We start from the raw sequence: 19,636 nt of genomic DNA on the forward strand, positions 1-19,636 counted from the left end.
CAAGGGCCACATGCAGCCCTTGGCACACAGTTTGCCCGCCCATGTGTTAGCAAAAAGGTGTCTCTGGATCCAAGCCTATATATCCCATGGCACTGTTCTGCATGTGTAACGGTGTTAACCTCAATATCATGTCCAGTTTCTGTCCTGAGTGATTACTTTACTATATATTTTACCACATATATTCCCCTATTTTAATATCATTTTGATTTCTTAAAATAATTCTAGTCATTGTTTGGACTGAGTTGAGCTGCAATAACTTATGCATATCTGGAATTTATATCTGAATTTTTTGAAAAACAAAACTCTTGTTAATTCAAGGAACCAACATTATTTGATTGTGCCCGCTCTCAAACATTAATGTTGCTAATATTTTACTGTTATTTTACTTTTTTTAAAATTATGTTCTGTGATTTGTAACATGATTTAATTTTATGTAAACCACTTTGCAATCACTTGTGACAAAAAGTGGTATGTAATCACATTAAATAATAGCATTGGTAGTTGTATAGTAGTTTGGATCACAGTGGCTAATTCCATCATATAGAAGCTTTGTGCTATAATTTAGAAGAAGCTTTAGGGTTTTCTTTCCCAGATTTTTTTTTAAAAGAATTTGCTTGGTAACACTGCCACTGTCCAATAAAAAGCCATAATTTTAATGCGTTGAAGGATATTGTCTAGATTACAAGCAATTTATAATGGAAGAAAATAGCAAGTAGACAAGCATAATATTACGTTACTATAAATTTGATTTTAGAAACATTCAAAATCTCTCTGATAGGAAGACATTTCTTTGTATTAAAATAGATATGAAACTGTTGTTATAGAAACGGGGTGCAAGATGCTAGTCATTTGTTTCAGCATGTCATATATTGGCAAATTTCTCATTTACTTGCTCTGATATATAGGATGCTTGTGTTACAATGGCTTTAATGGAATAATTTAAAATATTCTATGATTTGTGATTAAATTTACAAACAGTAATTAACTGGAATAATAAACAACATGCTATAAGAGGACTGGTATAATTTTAACCTTATATCTTGGATTTCTTGTCTTTTCCCACTTAGCTCTTAAGAAAACGACATATTGGAAATGATATTGTGACAATAGTTTTCCAAGAACCTGAAGCAGAGCCATTCAGCCCAAAGAATATTCGTTCTCACTTTCAGCACGTCTTTGTCATTGTCCGAGTGCACAATCCGGGCACTGACAATGTCTGTTACAGGTAGCAATTACTTAGTTAACTGTGAGCTTATAGTTTTGGATCTGCACACACAGAGGCTTACTGTGCCTTGGAATTTTTTGTACTCCATCTTATAGTACTTTTTACTCTTAATTTTCATGAAAATTATTTTGGGTTTAGTTATATCAAGTTCTTGGCAGGCTGAGAACCAGTTAACATTTCTACTTTTTTCACAGGAATAAGGAAATGTAAGTTAATTTGACACTTTAGAAACCAGAGTTATAGCCTTATATTGAGGCAAGGCTTTAAAAATGGCCAAGTGGTTTTCATATCAGCCTGGTGATAATCCTGGCCTGAATTAATTCAAAGTATATAAAAATAAAATAATAATAATAATAAAAGTTTGGCAAGTTGAATGGCAGAATGAAAACCCAAAGAACCATGTACACCAGCTTCGTGATGGTTTTGTAACATTGCTTATATGCACAGACTTTCTTCTGAATTCAAGCCTAGAGAGCTAAGTGAAAGATGGCTATATATTGCCCCCTCTGGAAAACATCCAAGACACACAGAAGAATTCTGTCAAATTTAACACACTACCCCTTGGCATAAAAGACTGGAGACATATATTTTCTTCTTAGGAAATGGGTATTCCTGTAGAAATACTTTGTGTGGACTGTAGTCCATGGAGTTTTACACAGTAATAAACTAGTTAGTTTTTAAGGTGCCACAGGAGTCTTTGTTTTTGCTGCAAAAGGCTAGCACAGCTACTCTTCTGGAAAGTATTATTGTTGATTGCTTGTGTAAGGCACTGGTTCCCCAAGTGAAATATCTAGAGAATACAAGAAGGCTGTTTCAGAGATTCTTAACCAGCAATTTCACTATTGATTGGGGATGTCTTTGATTTGGGAGAGAAGAAGTTATGATTGTGTTTTCTGTTCTTGTTTGTACAGGTAGGCCATGCTACTCTGTCCTGTGTTTATCATAAATTATCAATTTCTAAAGATCACAACAAAGAAATCAAAGGTGGAACAGAGAGACAAATTATTGAATAGATGAATCCTGTGGATTTAGCACATTACAAATTCACTTTCTTTTTCTTTTTGTAGTGTTGCTGTGACAAGATCCAGAGATGTGCCGTCGTTTGGACCACCAATCCCTAAAGGCATTACCTTCCCCAAATCAAACGTATTCAGGGACTTCTTACTAGCTAAAGTTATCAATGCTGAGAATGCAGCTCATAAATCGGAGAAGTTCCGTGCCATGGCTACCAGAACCCGCCAGGAATACTTGAAAGATTTGGCAGAAAAAAATGTCACAAATACACCCATTGACCCTTCAGGCAAATTTCCCTTCATCTCCCTTGCCTCTAAGAAGAAGGAGAAGTCTAAGCCTCATCCGGGAGTAGAACTCCACAGTTCTGGTGCTATTGTATGGAGTCTCCATGCTAAAGACTATAGCAAGGGTGTAGATATAGACTGTCTCCTGGGGATTTCCAATGAATATGTCGTTGTCATTGAACAAGATACAAAGAGTGTTGTGTTCAATTGTTCCTGCAGAGATGTAATAGGGTGGACATCAACAGACACAAGTGTCAAAATTTTCTATGAAAGGGGTGAATGTGTTTCTGTGGAAAGTTTCAAAAACCCTGAAGATATCAAAGAGATTGTCAAAAGGCTAGAGGTCAGAGTTTGTTCTCCCTCTCTCTATCTAACTATGTAGATCTGATCTTCAGGCATGAGTAAACTCAAATGTGATGGAAACATAAAAGTGGTTTGGATCATTTTTCAGATTCCAATAGCAGATCTATTGTTTGTGAAACAATCAAGCAACTTCAGAAGTATTTGTGCAAAAATAGCAATGGGAATTATTTTTCTAATCCTTTTCCAATCTTCTAAAGTTGCAAACTGACTATGACAAAGAATGCCTAGTTGCTTATAACCTGTTGTTTGTTCGGTCATTAACTGAGGCTTTTGGGTAGTGTATCAAATATTATACAAGTCTTAGGGAAGTATTCCATGAACTAGCTGCACACATGCAAAGATTACCACTAGTGCAATGGGACTTCCTCCTCCTGCCCTCCACAAGCATCTTTGCTGTCACCAAATCTACTTCAGAGATTTGGGGAAAACTCCAGAACAGATTTAGGGGGGATGTAGGGGGAGGAGAGAGAGAGAACATTCTGTTGTGCAAGGAGAAATCCTTGCACTGATGGATCAAGCGACTTAGTGTAGTGTACATTGAATATAACTCTTAATATTATAGTGTCTACATTTTTGCTCCAATATATAGCAAATGCTCTTACTTTCTTAATCAGAAAATAGCAGTCTCCATGCCATGAAGAACAATTTCATTTGTCTATTGCATTCCAAAACAATCATAATTAGCAAGATCCCTTAGGTCAGTGGTTCCCAACCTGGGGCCACGAAGTAATCCAGAGGGGGCTGTGAACAGTAAAGAAATGAATTATTTATTAATTTTTTAAAAAAAGTCTTCACTCCCTCGACACTGTCTGTTCCCCACTGCCACTGCAGATGACACCTCCCCCTTGCTCCAAATGAGAGGGGAGGCCTTTTGCTGAAGCGCCAGAGCATCTTTCAGGTGCACTAAGGGCAGGCATCTGCCTATAAAGTACATGGCAGATGCCAAAGGAGGCTGAGGGTGGGGCTACCAGGAAGAAGAGGGGATTACTATCACTGATTCCCATCTCCTTGCACTGCCGCTACTGGCAACGCCCTTGCTTAGAATGAGAAGAGAGGGCTTTTTGTGAATCAAAAAGAAGCAAGCCTGCAAAGAAAGGCTGCTTTCCTCCTTCCTTCCTGGCAGCCAGCCTGCCTCCCTCGGGGGAGGGGGTCACAAAGAAATTTCAGCTTATAAAGGGGGTCCCATGCTCATAAGGGTTGGGAACCACTGCCTTAGGTGATAGAATAAGTTTGCATTTTGTGTGAAACTAGTAGCTGCATACCAACAAATAAAATTACTGAATTATAGAGAACTAATATTTTGTCAAATAAATACTGATATAATAATCTAACGAAACAGTTTGTCAGACTATAAATGAATACTGGTATATAACCCCTCCATGAATATTTCATATGTATTGCTGCTTTACCTTATTGCTTCTGTAAGGTATAGAAGGTATTACTGGAGAACAACCGGTCATTTATACAAAGTCAGACTGTACCTGGATTTTCATCCATAGTAAACTAGCCAACTTCCACCGAAACTGTACATAGCAGTAGCTGTCAAAATCAGGAATATTATTGTCCTATCTTGCTTCTTGTACCATTTTAAACATGTCATATTTATTTCTGTCTCCTACTGGATGTAATTCATTGCACTAAACTGTTCCCATTGCACCCTCTCCCAACCCCTCTCTGTTCAATTCTCAGCTTGTGACAAAGGGCTGTGAGTCAGTGGAAATGACTTTACGTCGTAATGGACTAGGCCAGCTTGGTTTCCATGTGAACTATGAAGGAATTGTGGCAGATGTTGAACCCTATGGCTATGCTTGGCAAGCAGGATTACGACAAGGCAGCAGATTAGTGGAAATTTGCACTGTGGCTGTAGCTACTCTAAGCCACGAGCAAATGATTGATCTCCTGCGGACTTCCGTTACTGTGAAGGTTGTCATTATCCCACCTCATGAAGATTGTACTCCACGAAGGTATTTTGATGAATGATATATATGTAAGGAGCCTGTGCTTAGTTTTTATTATTTGGATCCTTTCATCTGACCTAAGAATAACTTGAGATGATTGTCACCTTTTACCTGAACAATCTGTATGAAAATCATGTGTCAGGTTATGCATGAATAGAATATTTTCCTGTGACTTACTTGAAGAGCTTTTATTGTAGGAGAAGGAACAAATATTATGTGGAAGGCTATCCCATTATCCTATAACAAGTATGAACTACAGCAAAATGCATGTTTTAAGTTAGCAGAGTTTTCAATGTGGCACATATTATTAGCCATCTTTTATGTTGTTGTTTGCATATAATTTGTCAAAAACCACGTGTTGAGATATAATAAAACTCACGTAGCCTTCAAGTGGAAGAATAGAACAATGAGATAGGAAAATATTTTGTAAAAGTAATATTTTCTGTTATTTCCTAAATACTGAAAATAACACATAGGCTGCAATCCTGTACCCAGTTTCCTGTGAGTAAGCATCATTGAACCCAACAGGAGCATCCTGTGAGCAGAGTTCCACTCACAGGATCTGTGAATCCAAACCTTACAGCACAAGCATGTTCATTCTGCTGTAAGTTATAGTAAATTCAGTGGGTCTTACTCCATGGTTTGTGTATTAAGAATACAGCCCTGTTTTTATTTTTATTTTTGGGAGTGCAACTAATATTACCAGATTTCTGCTCTAAAGAAATCCCCAGTATTAGTCATACTCAGAAATTCATCAATTTAAGTCCATTTCAGTGGGCCTGCTCTTAGCTGGATATCGTCCTACAAGTTAGAGGTAGAATTATAGTGTTGAGAAAACTTCAAAAATCTGACAGCCAATCTGATTCATATTTAGAACTCAGAACATTGCTGTCATATATCGGTATAATGCAGTTCAAATACTTTCTTTTCTTATTTCACATTTGTATTCCCCTTGCTTTCCTCTCAGAAGTTTTTCAGAAACTCATCGCATGCCAGTAATGGAATACAAAATGAATGATGGTGGAGTTCCATATGAATTCAAGTTCCCTTTCAGAAATAACAACAAATGGCAGCGAAATGCTAACAAGGGGCAGGGACCTCATGCGCAACAAATGCCATCACAGATACAAAGTCCAGTTACCACCAGGGTTTCCTCGGGGAAAGGTGAAGGGAAAATGCCTCCCCAAGAGCGAGCAACCAATATTCCACGCAGTATTTCTAGTGATGGGCGGCCACTGGAGAGTAGAAGGTAGGTAATTAATTTGTATGTTACCTTTCTTCCATGGCATGTTGCAACATCTTGAAGTTCAGATCATAAAGTAAATTTTAAGTAATTTTTAAAAGAAGAAAAATAAAAATCCTCAGTCACAGAGTTAAAATTCCATTCCCTGCCTCCTTAACCAGATTGGGGGTTGTTGTTGTTGTTATGTGCCTCCAAGTCGACTACAACTTATGGCGACCCTATGAATCAGTGGCCTCCAAGAGCATCTGTCATGAACCACCGTGTTCAGATCTTGTAAGTTCAGGTCTGTGGCTTCCTTTATGGAATCAATCCATCTCTTGTTTGGCCTTCCTCTTTTTCTACTACCTTCTGTCTTTCCAAGCATTATTATCTTTTCTAATGAATCATGTCTTCTCATTATGTGTCCAAAGTGTGATAACCTCAGTTTCATCATTTTAGCTTCTAGTGATAGTTCTGGTTTGATTTGTTCTAACACCCAATTATTTCTCTTTTTTGCAGTCCATGGTATCCGCAAAGCTCTTCTCCAACACCACATTTCAAATGAGTTGATTTTTCTCTTATTCGCCTTTTTCACTGTCCAACTTTCACATCCATACATAGAGATCGGGAATACCATGGTCTGAATGACCCTGACTTTAGTGTTCAGTGCTACATCTTTACATTTGAAGACCTTTTCTAGTTCTCTCACAGCTGCCCTCCCCAGTCCTAGCCTTCTTCTGATTTCTTGACTATTGTCTCCATTTTGGTTAATGATTGTGCCAAGATATTGATAATCCTCGACAAGTTCAATGTCCCCATTGTCAACTGTAAAGTTATATAAATCTTCTGTTGTCATTACTTTAGTCTTTTTGACGTTCAGCTGTAGTCCTGCTTTTGCGCTTTTCTCTTTAACTTTCATCAGCATTCATTTCAAATCGTTACTGGTTTCTGCTAAGAGTATGGTATCGTCTGCATATCTTAAATTATTGATATTTCTCCCTCCAATTTTCACACCTCCTTCTTCTTGGTCCAGTCCTGCTTTCCGTATGATATGTTCTGTCTATAGATTAAACAAATAGGGTGATAAAATACACCCCTGTCTCACACCCTTTGTGATAGGGAACCAGTCGGTTTCTCCATATTCTGTCCTTACAATAGCCTCTTGTCCAGAGAATAGGTTGCACATCAGGACAATCAGATGCTGTGGCACCCCCATTTCTTTTAAAGCATTCCATAGTTTTTCATGATCTACACAGTCAAAGGCTTTGCTGTAGTCTATAAAGCACAGGGTGATTTTCTTCTGAAATTCCTTGCTCTGTTCCATTATCCAACGTATGCTTGCGATATGATCTCTGGTGCCTCTTCTCTTTCTAAATCCAGCTTGGACATCTGGCATTTCTCGCTCCATATACGGTAAGAGCCTTTTTTGTAGAATCTTGAGCATTAAAACAAATGACACTAAACTAAATGTGTGTGTGTGTCATATACACTTTTTTGAGTTATCTTGTAGTCTTCAGGCTCCAGTTCAAGTCATACCACCTCACTTTTCCAGTAACTTGAATAGGAGTAGATGCACATATTGTCACATCTCTCTTATTTTTAAAAAAAAACTTTAAAAAATTTCTGATCCCTTTTCTTCTCCTTAACCACAGCAGGTGGTTCTGGAACACATGCACACACTTCTGCATATGAAGAAAAGCACATGGGGAGAAGGGGGGGACACAGAAGATAAGACAAAAGGTACTGGTAGAGCAGCCTTTCCCAACCGGTGTGCCTCCAGATGTTGTTGGACCACAACTCCCCTCAGCCTCAGCCATTGGCAATGCTGGCTGAGGCTGATGGGAGTTGTGGTCCAACAACATCTGGAGGCACACTGATTGGGAAAGGCTGTGTTAGAGGAATAGGAAAGAATCAGCCATGCTAGGACATTTAGCCTAACCAATACTTGGTGTTCAAGTTACCTCAGCACACTAAAACCTTACTTGCACCACCTTTTCATATATATGTTGAAATAAATGCATTGTGACCTTTTTAGGGGATTAGCACATGTTGAAGATTGGTTAGGGGAGTGGGAAGGCTGGATTTAAAGTAAAGAATGTGAGCAGTCAGTTGGAAGTAAGACCAGGGCCGGTTCCAAGGGGCTGCCAGGTGGGGCACTGGCCCGAGGGCTGCTGAGGCTACAGAAGCCCCTGAGGGGCCCCTCTGCTTCCCTTCCGCGATTCGCGGCAGGATTGCTGCCGTGGATCCCAGGGCAAGAGCTTTGGAGCTCTGCCACTCCCTTCCTTAACTTCCCTTGTTCTACGGTTGCACACGCAGCGGTGCCCTTAAGAAAGATGGCAGCTGAGGTTTCCCTAAGGGGCTGAAGCCTCTGCCGTCATCTTTGCTGATGGCATGCATCCGTGCTGTGCGCTCGCATCCCTGCCATGAACCAAGATGGCAGCAGAGGCTTCAGCTCCTTAGGGAAACCTCAGCCGCCATCTTTCTTAAGGGCGCCGCTGTGTGCGCAACTGCAGAACAAGGTAAGTTAAGGAAGGGAATGGCGGAGTCCCAAAGCTCTCGCCGTGCGAAAGTCGCAGAAGGGGAGCGCTGGGGCCTGTGGCAGGCTTTTGGCCAAGGGCTCCAGCGTGTCTGGGGCTGGCCCTGGGCGCACACACGTGTGTATGTGTGTGTGTGCGCACATGCGTGCCAGGGCCCAGGGCAAGCTTGTGCCCAAGGGCCCTGGCATGTCTGGGGCCGGCCCTGAGTAAGACCTCACTATGATGGCAATAATCCTTTCAGATACTCCCTACTAGTTTTCAGAAAAATGTGATTATTACTTTGCAGAAGTACTATGCTCTTTACTTGGGGCACCAGTAAGGCTGTTGTTGGCGTTCTTTTTGTAGAGAAAAAATTGTAAAGTCTCTGGCTGGTGTTCTGTCATTTCTACTATACACAATTAGTTCTACATGTAAAAGAAATCAACATGTTTTGTTCACTCCAGATTTTCCGTGCATTGCTAGAATGCAGAGCAAATGTAGTCTGAAACATGTTTTTTCTGCACTGTCTCACACTTTCCCAAAAGGACTAAGCCTACATAAGTAAATTGCCCCTCATTTTTGTTTTTGATTGCATGATGCTAGTCAGGTGTTGCTTACTGCTATTTCATGCTGTCATGTGACACAGCCGGTTTACCACAGCAAGTGCTTCTGGCAACACCTGCAGTCCACCCAAATAATGGAAACAAGACATGTGCTGTGCAGATCTTGTTTTAGCAGAGAGGAAGCAACAATACTAAGACAGTTTATATAGTTCAGATAGTCACTTCAAATATGTTTGATTTACTTTGCAATTTTAGTGAAATTTCCTATAGTAAATCATTTTCTTTTGCTTCTCTCTGTGTGAAGTACAGCAACACTTTGCAACGCTAAAAAATCTCCAGAAGCAATTGTGGAATAATGGCACTGACTATTCTGCAGAATAGTCTCCAGTGGCCATGAAGAGTGTCTCAGTTTGCACAAGATAAAACAGTGGGAGGTGAATTATATTCTAGCAAAATTCTAGGTGTGCTCTATGTTTTTATTTGACCTTGCCCACCTTTCCTTAAGTGGAATGGTTTAAGCATAAGAGGCTGAAAACATGCATCTTGGGCAGGCCAAATTTGTTTTTTCCAACAGCTAGAGTCATTGCTTAAGTAGCAACTTATTGTAATCAGTCTGATTTTAGATCAGTTTCAGATTCAACTGTTAATGCACCCAAAACAGAAATAGAACATACCCTCCAATTTGAAACACAAAAGGCTGTCTTCACCATCATATGGCATTAACCCATAAAAAGGCTTTGAAATTAATAAAAATAAATTTGACACGGGTTTCTAGGATGAATAATGAGAGAAATATAATTTTCTAGGTTAGATTCTTGTAGAAACAGTAGTAACACAGGAAAGAAGCAAATTAAAACACCAACAAACATACAAAAATGTAATTCTCCATCTTTGGAGATGACAGGTGTTGTCACCACTCACCATACGCTCAGAGGCACATGTTACCAAATTCTTCCAAGCTACACAAGAAGTGGATAGGACTGTGAAAGACCAACCCAAATTGTGTTTCCATTATGACAAATTTGTAGGGCAGTACAATAGCTCAGAGAAGAGGTCAGGTCTCCTGCTCCCCTGATGCATTCACTATAGCTGCCCAATTTCCCCAATTTTAAAAATTTGATAGAAATATCTATTGGCTATAGGTATGTTCTTAAACCGCAAGTTTTTTTGCCTATCAGTGAATTATAATAAATGCAATGTCATTTTTTTTGAGGCAAAGGTAGGCAGCAAAAAGGAGATGCCCTCAAGCATACCAGCAGCTACTAAAATAAGTATTTAAAAGAAACCCAAGCAGAAGAACTGCCAAAGAGCAGTGCTATGAAACCTCAACATGAATTTCCAAAAAAAATATTTCGGTAGAGGTATATTTTTCTGTATTAGAAATTTAACTTTGTAAATGGAAAGCCTGGAAACTAGCTTTAATGCCTCAATGAATATGCAGAGCTTGAACTGTATAAATTATTCAAACTGTCGGGTTCTCAAACAGCACCTAAAAGTCAGTGCTCTTGCTGCTGTTAAATTGGATTTCTACCCCAAGATGCAATAGAAATTTTATGAAATTCAGTCTCTGTTGCAGCATTTAAGCCAGCATTTAATTATTAGCAGGCAAAATATTTGGGATGTGAATTATGGAGCAGTCATCTGGCAATAATAATGTTTTACCAAGACTGAAAATATTGATGGCAAACACCTCATTTCTAGGGAAGCCAATTCATAAAATTAAAAGTTAAAAAACCCAAGACAATCCTAGCTCAGTAGTGGTGTTTTTGTTTTGTTTTTGTACTCTTAAGTTAGCAGTTGCCAGACAAGAAAGAAGAAAACTTAAGCTAATAATATGATTCCTCCAGCACAATATGTACAGATATGGAATGCTTGATTACCATTACTGTGTTATGGTATCAATTTTTGCTTGATGCCGATACCCGTTAAGAAATGAATGGAATTTCATAATGTTATGTCCAACTCAGCAGTTCTAGCCACATGATGGTCTAACTCCAAGCATGTAGCAAATTACTGGACACATAACATTTGACAACTTTAATACCTCTTTAAATACTTACCTGTATGGCTTCCTTTGCAGGGTTCAGTTAGTCAGTTAATTAGTTTAGTTGTTTAATTTCTTATGAATAGATGAGAGAATAGATGAGTGCGATTATCGACAGTAATAAGTGTAAAAGATTTAGTATACTGCATTACCCATAAGCAGTATAATAAATGAAATTTCTTCTTTTGTTGTGATTGCTGTACATTTTTCTGGAATCAATGTAGATCTTTCTTTTTCTGTAAAAAAATAAAAAGTTTTTTTTTTAAAAAAAGAAAGCTTGTTTTCTGTCTTTAATCAGCGTTTCCCATCCCTGTTAGCTAATTGAATATTTTAAATTTTTGAAATTTGGTTTGTGGAGCGTGTGTTGTGTACATGTTACTTTAACAAAAGTTTTAGCTGTGTTGGGTTTTTTTATTGTATTTTATTATTATTGATACTTTTAAGTTACTCCTCTCTAATGGTAGCGATAGCAGCAACATTTATTTATTATTTATTTTATTTATTTATTGTATTTATGTACCGCCCCATAGCCGAAGCTCTCTGGGCGGTTTACAGTAACTAAAAACATTAAAACAAATATACAAATTTAAAACACATCTTTTAAAAACAATTTAAAACACAATTAAAAAATTTAAAACAATTTAAAAACACATGCTAAAATGCCTGGGAGAAGAGGAAAGTCTTGACCTGGCGCTGAAGGGATAACAGTGTTGGCGCGAGGCGCACCTCGTCAAAAACATCATTCCATAATTTGGGGGGCACCACTGATAAGGGCCCTCTCCCTTGTTGCCAGCCTCCCAGCTTCCCTCGGAGTAGGCACCCGGAGGAGGGCTTTGGATGTTGAGCATAGTGTACGGGTGGGTTCCTATTGGGAAATATTGTTTTTTTGCTGCCCTCACTGCCCCTAGATACCATGGAAGGGGAGGAGGGATGCATAGCAAGAGGAAGCCATCACAGCAAATCCAGCTGCCTGGTTTTGCCAAAGGCAAGCCCACTGGCTACCAGAACCCACCTGGGTTAAGCAGTGGTGGAGTACTGCTCAGCAAATCTGCCCGCTAGCAAGCAGAGAGTTTCCAAGGCACGTGTGTATCTTGGCTAACTTTTCCTCAAGTAATCAACTCTGCATGTGGATTATTTCTTGCTTTCTGAGTGTGGCACACTTGTTATCTGGATTGTAGTGGGATCTGTGAGGACAGATATCATGTACAGATGATACTGGGTGGTAGGTATTGGAGACTAGTAAGCATATCTAATAATTACAAAAGCTAGATGAATAGTATTTTTATGCTCTTCATCCCATAGTGTATACAGGCTTCACCCATGGCCCCCTCCTAATAACCCTAACCACTTCCCCCTCAGCAAGGGCTCTTCACATTCAAGTTTGTACATTGAAAGTAGGCTACATTTTCTTATGATGAAATTTCAGTGGTCCAAGTCTGATTAACCGAAGTTGTTGAGAGATCCTAACACTTTGAGAGAAGTATTTTTATTAAATTTGTTTTTCCCCCTTTACCATAAGGTTCTAGGGCAGGTTACAACAATAAAATATACAATTGTAAAACAATTAAAGAGAGCCAGTGTGGTGTAGTGGTTAGAGTGTTGGACCAGGGTTCGAATCCCCACACAGCCACGAAGCTCACTGGATGACCTTGGGCCAGTCACTGCCTCTCAGCCTCAGAGGAAGGCAATGGTAAAACCACCTCTGAATACCACTCACCATGAAAAGCCCTATTCATAGGGTCACCATAAGTCGGGATCGACTTGAAGGCAGTCTATTTCATTTAAAAACAATTAAAACAGTTAAAACAATAGAACAAGAAAAGTGTAAAAACGATATGAACATTTAAAAACAATTCCATATATAAAAATATGCAGACTGGGATAAAAACCTTGTTTAAAGTATTTCCAAGCAGACTTGAAAACAGACTACTATCCTGGTCTCTTAGGGCAAGGCAAGCAGGTGCTGACTTAAGTCTCTGATTTGCCTACAGCATGAATCTGGACCTTTTTCTAAAAAAAAAAAATCACATATACTCAGTAGAATGGTGACTGTTCAGTTGTTTGCCAGAAGCTTCTTGCTTGTTGTGCAAACCAACACTTCTTTTTCTTGTAATGATCATTTGTACCTAGTTGCCAAAGTGACTTGGAGTGAGGAGATTCTTCCAGACTGGCAGATCCTTGCAGTACCTATTATTTGCTCTTCCACTGTAAATTGCATGTAGAAGTCCAGTTAACTTTCTTCATTTCAAGGAATATAGCACTTTTTTAAACAACAAACGATTAGTATCTTTTGACTTCTTTTTTGGCTCAAAAACACATTTAAATTTCTGCATATGCAGTTTTCAGATACTATAAATCTTCCATTATAGCTCTTTTCCCCTTATTTGCTTGCTTTTAGACAGATGAGAAGTAGAAAATTGTTCTAAAATTAAGAAAGGTTCATCATATGAGTGGGAAGGAGTTATACGGGGTTATATTATCATTGATCTCACTATTACATGAATTAATAAAAAGTGCCCTTCTCTCTAGAAATGTATTTTGTTGTTGATTAATTGATGTTCTTCCTGCTAAGTCAATTTAGTCAACAGGGCAATTTAACATTGGAGCTCTTTTTTCTGTCCAGAGTTGAGTGATAAATAACTTTGCTCCAGTTATCAAGCTAATAACCATTTGTAAATCTGTGCTATCCACTTCCGTTTTTATCATACATAAGAGGATGGTCTTTGAATTATTAGAGAGTTACTTCCTGTAATTTCTTGTACAGTTGTTAAAACCAAATTTCAGACCTTTTTTTAAAAAATTGCACAACTCCAAAAAATATGAAGGCGATCTTGACTTCCTACATCTCCAATGAAACAAATGCTGTTAATATATCTTGCTCAGTTTGTGAAGAGTAAGATACTATTGCTAGATGAATTTGAAAAAGTTCTCTTATTAATAATTTGGGGATTGTTTTTCAAGCCAATGATTCATTTGTAATGAGCCAGCTTCAAACCATGAGCTATGAAGCTGGCTTGTTTACCTAACCTTTATTCTCATCTCCATTGGGATTACCCTTCTTTCAATTTGTAATAAAACTAAAAGGGTAGCATTTTGCTGTTATTGTTGTGATGTGCCTCCAAGTCGACTGCGACTTATGGCGACCCTATGAATCAGGGACCTCCAAGAGCATCTGTCATGAACCTAGAATAATATTCACTAATAGGCAAAAATACTTGCGGTTTAAGAGTGCACCTATAACTAAAAGATATTTCTATCAATCTTTAGAAAGCAGGGAAATCGGGCAGCTATAATGAATGCACCAGTGGAGCAGGTGATCCTCTTCTCTGTACTGCCCTACAAATTTGTCAAAATGCAAACATAATTTTGGTTGGTCTTTCACAGTCCAATCCATTTCCTGTGTAGTTTGGAAGAATTTGGTAACGTGCCTCTGAGCATATGGTGAGTGGTGGCAAGAGAGGAGGTCAGGTCTCCTGCCCCCCTGGTGCACTCACTGTAGCTGGCCAGTTTCCCTGTTTTTTAAGTTTGATAGAAATATCTGTTGGCTATAGGTACGTTCTTAAACTGCAAGGTTTTTTTCCCCCTAATTCACTAATACTGAATTTCTTTGCTTTTTAATCCGGGGGGGGGGGGTAAGAAATGGGATCCTGTGCAAGTTTGCTGAGAAGGGACTGATTATTTGCATACTTACTGAGTTCAATGGGATTTACTCCCATGCAATCATGCTTAGGATAGGTGAAACTGATGATGGAGGGATGGGGGGAAGGGAGGAGAGGAGGAAGAGCAGTGGGGAGGAGGGGGATGGGAGGAGGCAGGAGGGGGAGGGGAGGGGAGGGGAGGGCAGGTTTGATCATTTGCATGCTTATTGAGTTCAGTGGGATTTACTCCTGTGCAATCATGCTTAGAATGGGTAAAACTGACCATGGGGGGGGAGGCAAGAGAAGAGGGAATGAGGAAGGAAGTGGGGGGGAGGGGGGGAAGGAATTGGAAAGAGAGGGGGAGGGAGCAAAAGAAGGGGGAGAGGAGGGGAGGGCAGGTTTGATCATTTACATGCTTTTTGAGTTCAGTGGGATTTACTCCTGTACAATCATGTTTACGATAGCTGAAACTGACTTGGGGGAGGGGCAGGGAGGAGGGGGGAGGGGAGGAGACTGGGTGGGTGGGCGGGCACAGGGCATAGGGAAAGCCCTTTCCCTTTCCAAAAGGAAAACATTGTGACCAGTATCATTGTTTTTCAGCGTTTCCCCCACCTTTTTATTCTACAGTAATCACGTGTCCCTGGCCACATCCACACCAGACCTTTATTTCACTTTAGACAGTCATTGCTTCCCCCAAAGAATCCTGGGAAGTGTTGTTTTTGAATGGTACTGAGAGATGCTAGGAGAGGCCTTATTCCCCTCACAGAGCTGCAATCCCCAGAAGAGGGACTGACTGTTAAAACCACTCTGGCCACTGGAGCTGTGTCAGGGGAATAAGAGTCTCCTAACAACTCTCAGCACCCTTCACAATCTAGTCTGCATCCTGGCTCTGTCTTCTCAGTTGCACAAGAAGTTGAATTCTCCACATGCTTTTCATGTACCAAACAAATTGAGCCTTCACAAATTGCACCCGTGTTTCAAACTCTACACAATCCCTCTCATAGCTATGGATAGACAAAGACTTAATTTATAAGTACATAGTGATTAGATGTCTTAAAAAACTAGCAGGATGTTGTTGTTGTTGTTGTTGTTAGAATTTATATCTCGCCCTTCCTCGCAAAGAAGCCCAGAGCAGCAAACATAAAATAATTTAACAAAAAGAAGAAAAAACATACTAAAACAAGTTTTAAAAATTTGAAAAACACAATTACAGTTAAAAACATTCTGAGACACAGTTAAAAATAGCATAACACTGTTAAAAATATTCTAAAATATAGCTTAAAAACTGTCTTTCATTAGTGTTCTTCAGGTTGCCAGGAACAGTCCTCTTCAGCCATCAAATGCCTGGGTCAACAGGAATGTTTTCAAGAAAATTAATAGTGATGGAGACAGGGCATTCCACAAACAGGGAGCCACCACTAAAAAGACCCTGTCACTGGTCAGCACCAAACAGGCAACGCTTAGTGGGGCAGAACCAACAAGGTTTCACTTGCCTCACAATGTCATCATAATGGAAGTGGGGGACCACAGAGCTGAAGGCTTATGCATCAGCCACCAGTGCCCCGGGAGCCTGCTCCCCCTGCCACTCCAGGAAGTACATTGGGTCAAGTGGAGACCCATCAGCCAAAGCAGGAGCAACTGCAAAGAGCTTCCTCCAGCTGCCCCCTCCTGTAGAATGAACACTCAGCTTCTAACTCGCAGTTGTCCAGAGACTGCTGAGCTGAAGGCAGCATATACTCACCTCTGCCATCAGTCAGGAGGAGCCCAAGGCCCCTGAGAGGTTGCTCCCCCTGCCACCCCAGGCAGAAAATTATAGCACGGTAAAGATCAGCTTGCCCCATTCATTGGCCAGAGAAAGAGCAGCTGCAAGGAGTTTGCGTCCCCCTCCCTGCCAGAATGAACATTTGGCTCCAGCTGCTAGTTACCTGGCTTGAAGGAAAAAGGCAACTCTGGCCCTACCCATTGGCCTAAAGAAAGAAGAGCTGCTAACTGCTATTGAAACAGGAACTCCTGCAAGGAAAGATCAGCCTGGCCCTAACTGGATATGACTACCCACTTATGACTTGCCACTTCACTTGGGCCTGAAAAAACTGATGCCCCTCCTCTGTGTCTTCTCTTCCCTTCCCTTAATTTGTGTGTCTTTGTAAGTCCTCTCTCTCTCTCTCTCTCTCTCTCTCTCTTAATTGATTTGAGCTCCTTTGGGAGACAATAACTCTGAAAAATGGGATTAAAAATGTTTCTTAGATAGTAAAGAGATCTTTGGCACATAACATTCATCGCTGTGGAATAGAGCTGGGTATGGAACAAAGCAGACTGTGGGATACGAAACCAAATGGCCACCAGACATCTGAGAGAGTAGTCCAGCAAGCCCAAACTCTATTTGAATTGGGCCAGCAGGCCTCACTCATCCCTAATTCTAACATATTGGACAGTATTTATAGAACTCTGTACCAGCAAAAATGCCAAGTAAAAGTGACCTTGCAGAAAAACATCCCTTTGAACAGCAGCAAAAAAAACAGTTTCTATTGGGGTGTGGGGACAAGATACACACTGTACAACAAATGACTGTTCCCTTACCACAGTGGTACAAGAGAAGGTCACCGTTTAACAAATATTGATTTTGTATTGCTTGTTAGGATGTGTATGGTACTGAATATATATGGCAGTCTTATAGAAAACTATTTTTATTTGGAGGGTGTGTGTGTGTGTGTGTGTGTGTGTGCGTGCATATGTATGAACCCCATTGGCAAAATGAGAGTAAGAGTATAGAGTATTTTTAATCTGCTGGGATTGTTTCCCCAAATTTCCAGCCTTTCAGCTGTTTATTTTCACTGAAGGCAAATATTTTAAGACTGACTTACCCAGGGAAATCGGATAGTCTTTAAATTAAGTGCAGTGGACTAAAGAAAAATCATAGGGCTTGACAGTGTGCCTCTGAGAATCAGAATATAAATCCTCCACTCACTTTTTTCTTTTTTTCATCTGAGCACAAATGTTTATGAATCTTCATCCTCACACAAAGTTTTTCACCCTAACCAAATATCAGGAGAAGAAAGAGCAATAGCTCAAGTCCCTGATCAGGCCTCAAATTTTGTCTATTTATTGGCAGGGCATTCTGGCTTAGGAGACGGAAGAGGATAGGGTGGAGGTGCCTCTCAACTGTAGGAGAGGAGCTCCACTAGTGAAGCAATACATTTGCCCCAGAGGCCCCAGTGCACCCACAGAAAGTTTTGCAGGGGCATAGAACTATCACCAATGGTGTCCCTGCTGGCACTAAGTGCCAAAATAAGATATTCTGAGGATTTGTCCAGACCAGTCTTGGATCCAGTGGATCCAAAGCCCCCTCCTTTCCCCATCACACCCACAGATCTGGTCCCCAACCTATGCCAGCCTGGAACTGGTATAGGTATAGTAAAAAGGGTGGCTGGGTTAGAGAGAGAGTGAGAAGACACACACACCCCGACTCCTGCCTTGGCCAGAGTGATCCAGAGGGGTTCTGGGTGTAGCATTGGTTCAGTGCAGGTCTTTCACTCACCTTCCTCCACCACATATACACAATTGCTCTGTCATTTATTTATATATTTTAAAACTTATGTGTCAAACATCTTCACTTTAAAAAACATCCAGGGAGGCTCAAATAATAAAAACAGCAATAATGTTAACTGTCCCACCACCTTTGATGTGATTCCTAAATAAATCAAAGTGTGAAGTGAGTTCATGGGCTTGTTACCTGTTGTTGTTGTTGTTGTTGTTGTTGTTATGTGCCTTCAAGTCGATTACGACTTATGGCGACCCTATGAATCAGCGACCTCCAAGAGCATCTGTCATGAACCACCCTGCTCAGATCTTGTAAGTTCAGATCTGTGACTTCCTTTATGGAATCAATCCATCTCTTGTTTGGCTTTCCTCTTTTTCTACTCCCATCTGTTTTTCATTATTGTCTTATTGTCTTAGTATAGTGAATAATGTCTTCTCAAGATGTCTCCAAAATATGATAACCTCAGTTTCATCATTTTAGCTTCTAGTGACAGTTCTGATTTAATTTGTTCTAACACCCAATTATTTGTCTTTTTTGCAGTCCATGGTATGCGCAAAGCTCTCGTCCAGCACCACATTTCAAATGAGTTGATTTTTTTCTTATCCGCCTTTTTCACTGTCCAACTTTCACATCCATACATAGAGATCAGGAATACCATGGTCTGAATGATCCTGACTTTGGTGTTCAGTGATACATCTTTGCATTTGAGGACCTTTTCTAGTTCTCTCATAACTGCCCTCCCCAGTCCTAGCCTTCTTCTGATTTCTTGACTATTGTCTCCATTTTGGTTAATGACTGTGCCGAGTATTGATAATCCTTGACAAGTTCAGTGTCCTCATTGTCAACTGTAAAGTTGCCTAAATCTCTGTTGTCATTACTTTAGTCTTCTTGACGTTCAGCTGTAGTCCTGCTTTTGTGCTTTCCTCTTTAACTTTCATCAGCATTCGTTTCAAATCGTTACTGGTTTCTGCTAAGAGTATGGTATCGTCTGCATATCTTAAATTATTGATGTTTCTCCCTCCAATTTTCACACCTCCTTCATCTTGGTGCAATCCCGCTTTCCGTATGATATGTTCTGTGTACAGATTAAACAAATAGGGTGATAGAATACAACCCTGTCTCACACCCTTTCCGATGGGGAACCAATATTCTCCATATTCTGTCCTTACAGTAGCCTCTTGTGCAGAGTATAGGTTGCGCATCAGGACAATCAGATGCTGTGGCACCCCCATTTCTTTTAAAGCATTCCATAGTTTTTCATGATCTACACA

The 19,636-nt window shown here is 40.0% G+C and overlaps 1 protein-coding gene across 8 annotated transcripts in view; it reads left to right on the forward strand.

Annotated features, from left to right (window-relative positions):
- SIPA1L1 (signal induced proliferation associated 1 like 1) overlaps positions 1 to 19,636 on the forward strand; it is a 240,839-nt gene that overhangs the window by 185,334 nt on the left and 35,869 nt on the right. For all 8 annotated transcript variants that reach the window (XM_061611192.1, XM_061611187.1, XM_061611186.1 and 5 more), the window contains 4 exons: positions 1,068 to 1,225; positions 2,293 to 2,866; positions 4,576 to 4,850; positions 5,812 to 6,093. In XM_061611192.1, coding sequence (XP_061467176.1) covers positions 1,068 to 1,225; positions 2,293 to 2,866; positions 4,576 to 4,850; positions 5,812 to 6,093 — 1,289 coding nt within the window. The remainder of the gene's footprint in view (positions 1 to 1,067; positions 1,226 to 2,292; positions 2,867 to 4,575; positions 4,851 to 5,811; positions 6,094 to 19,636) is intronic.

This window comes from Rhineura floridana, chromosome 2 (assembly GCF_030035675.1).
Source record: "Rhineura floridana isolate rRhiFlo1 chromosome 2, rRhiFlo1.hap2, whole genome shotgun sequence".
Lineage (NCBI taxonomy): Eukaryota > Metazoa > Chordata > Lepidosauria > Squamata > Rhineuridae > Rhineura > Rhineura floridana.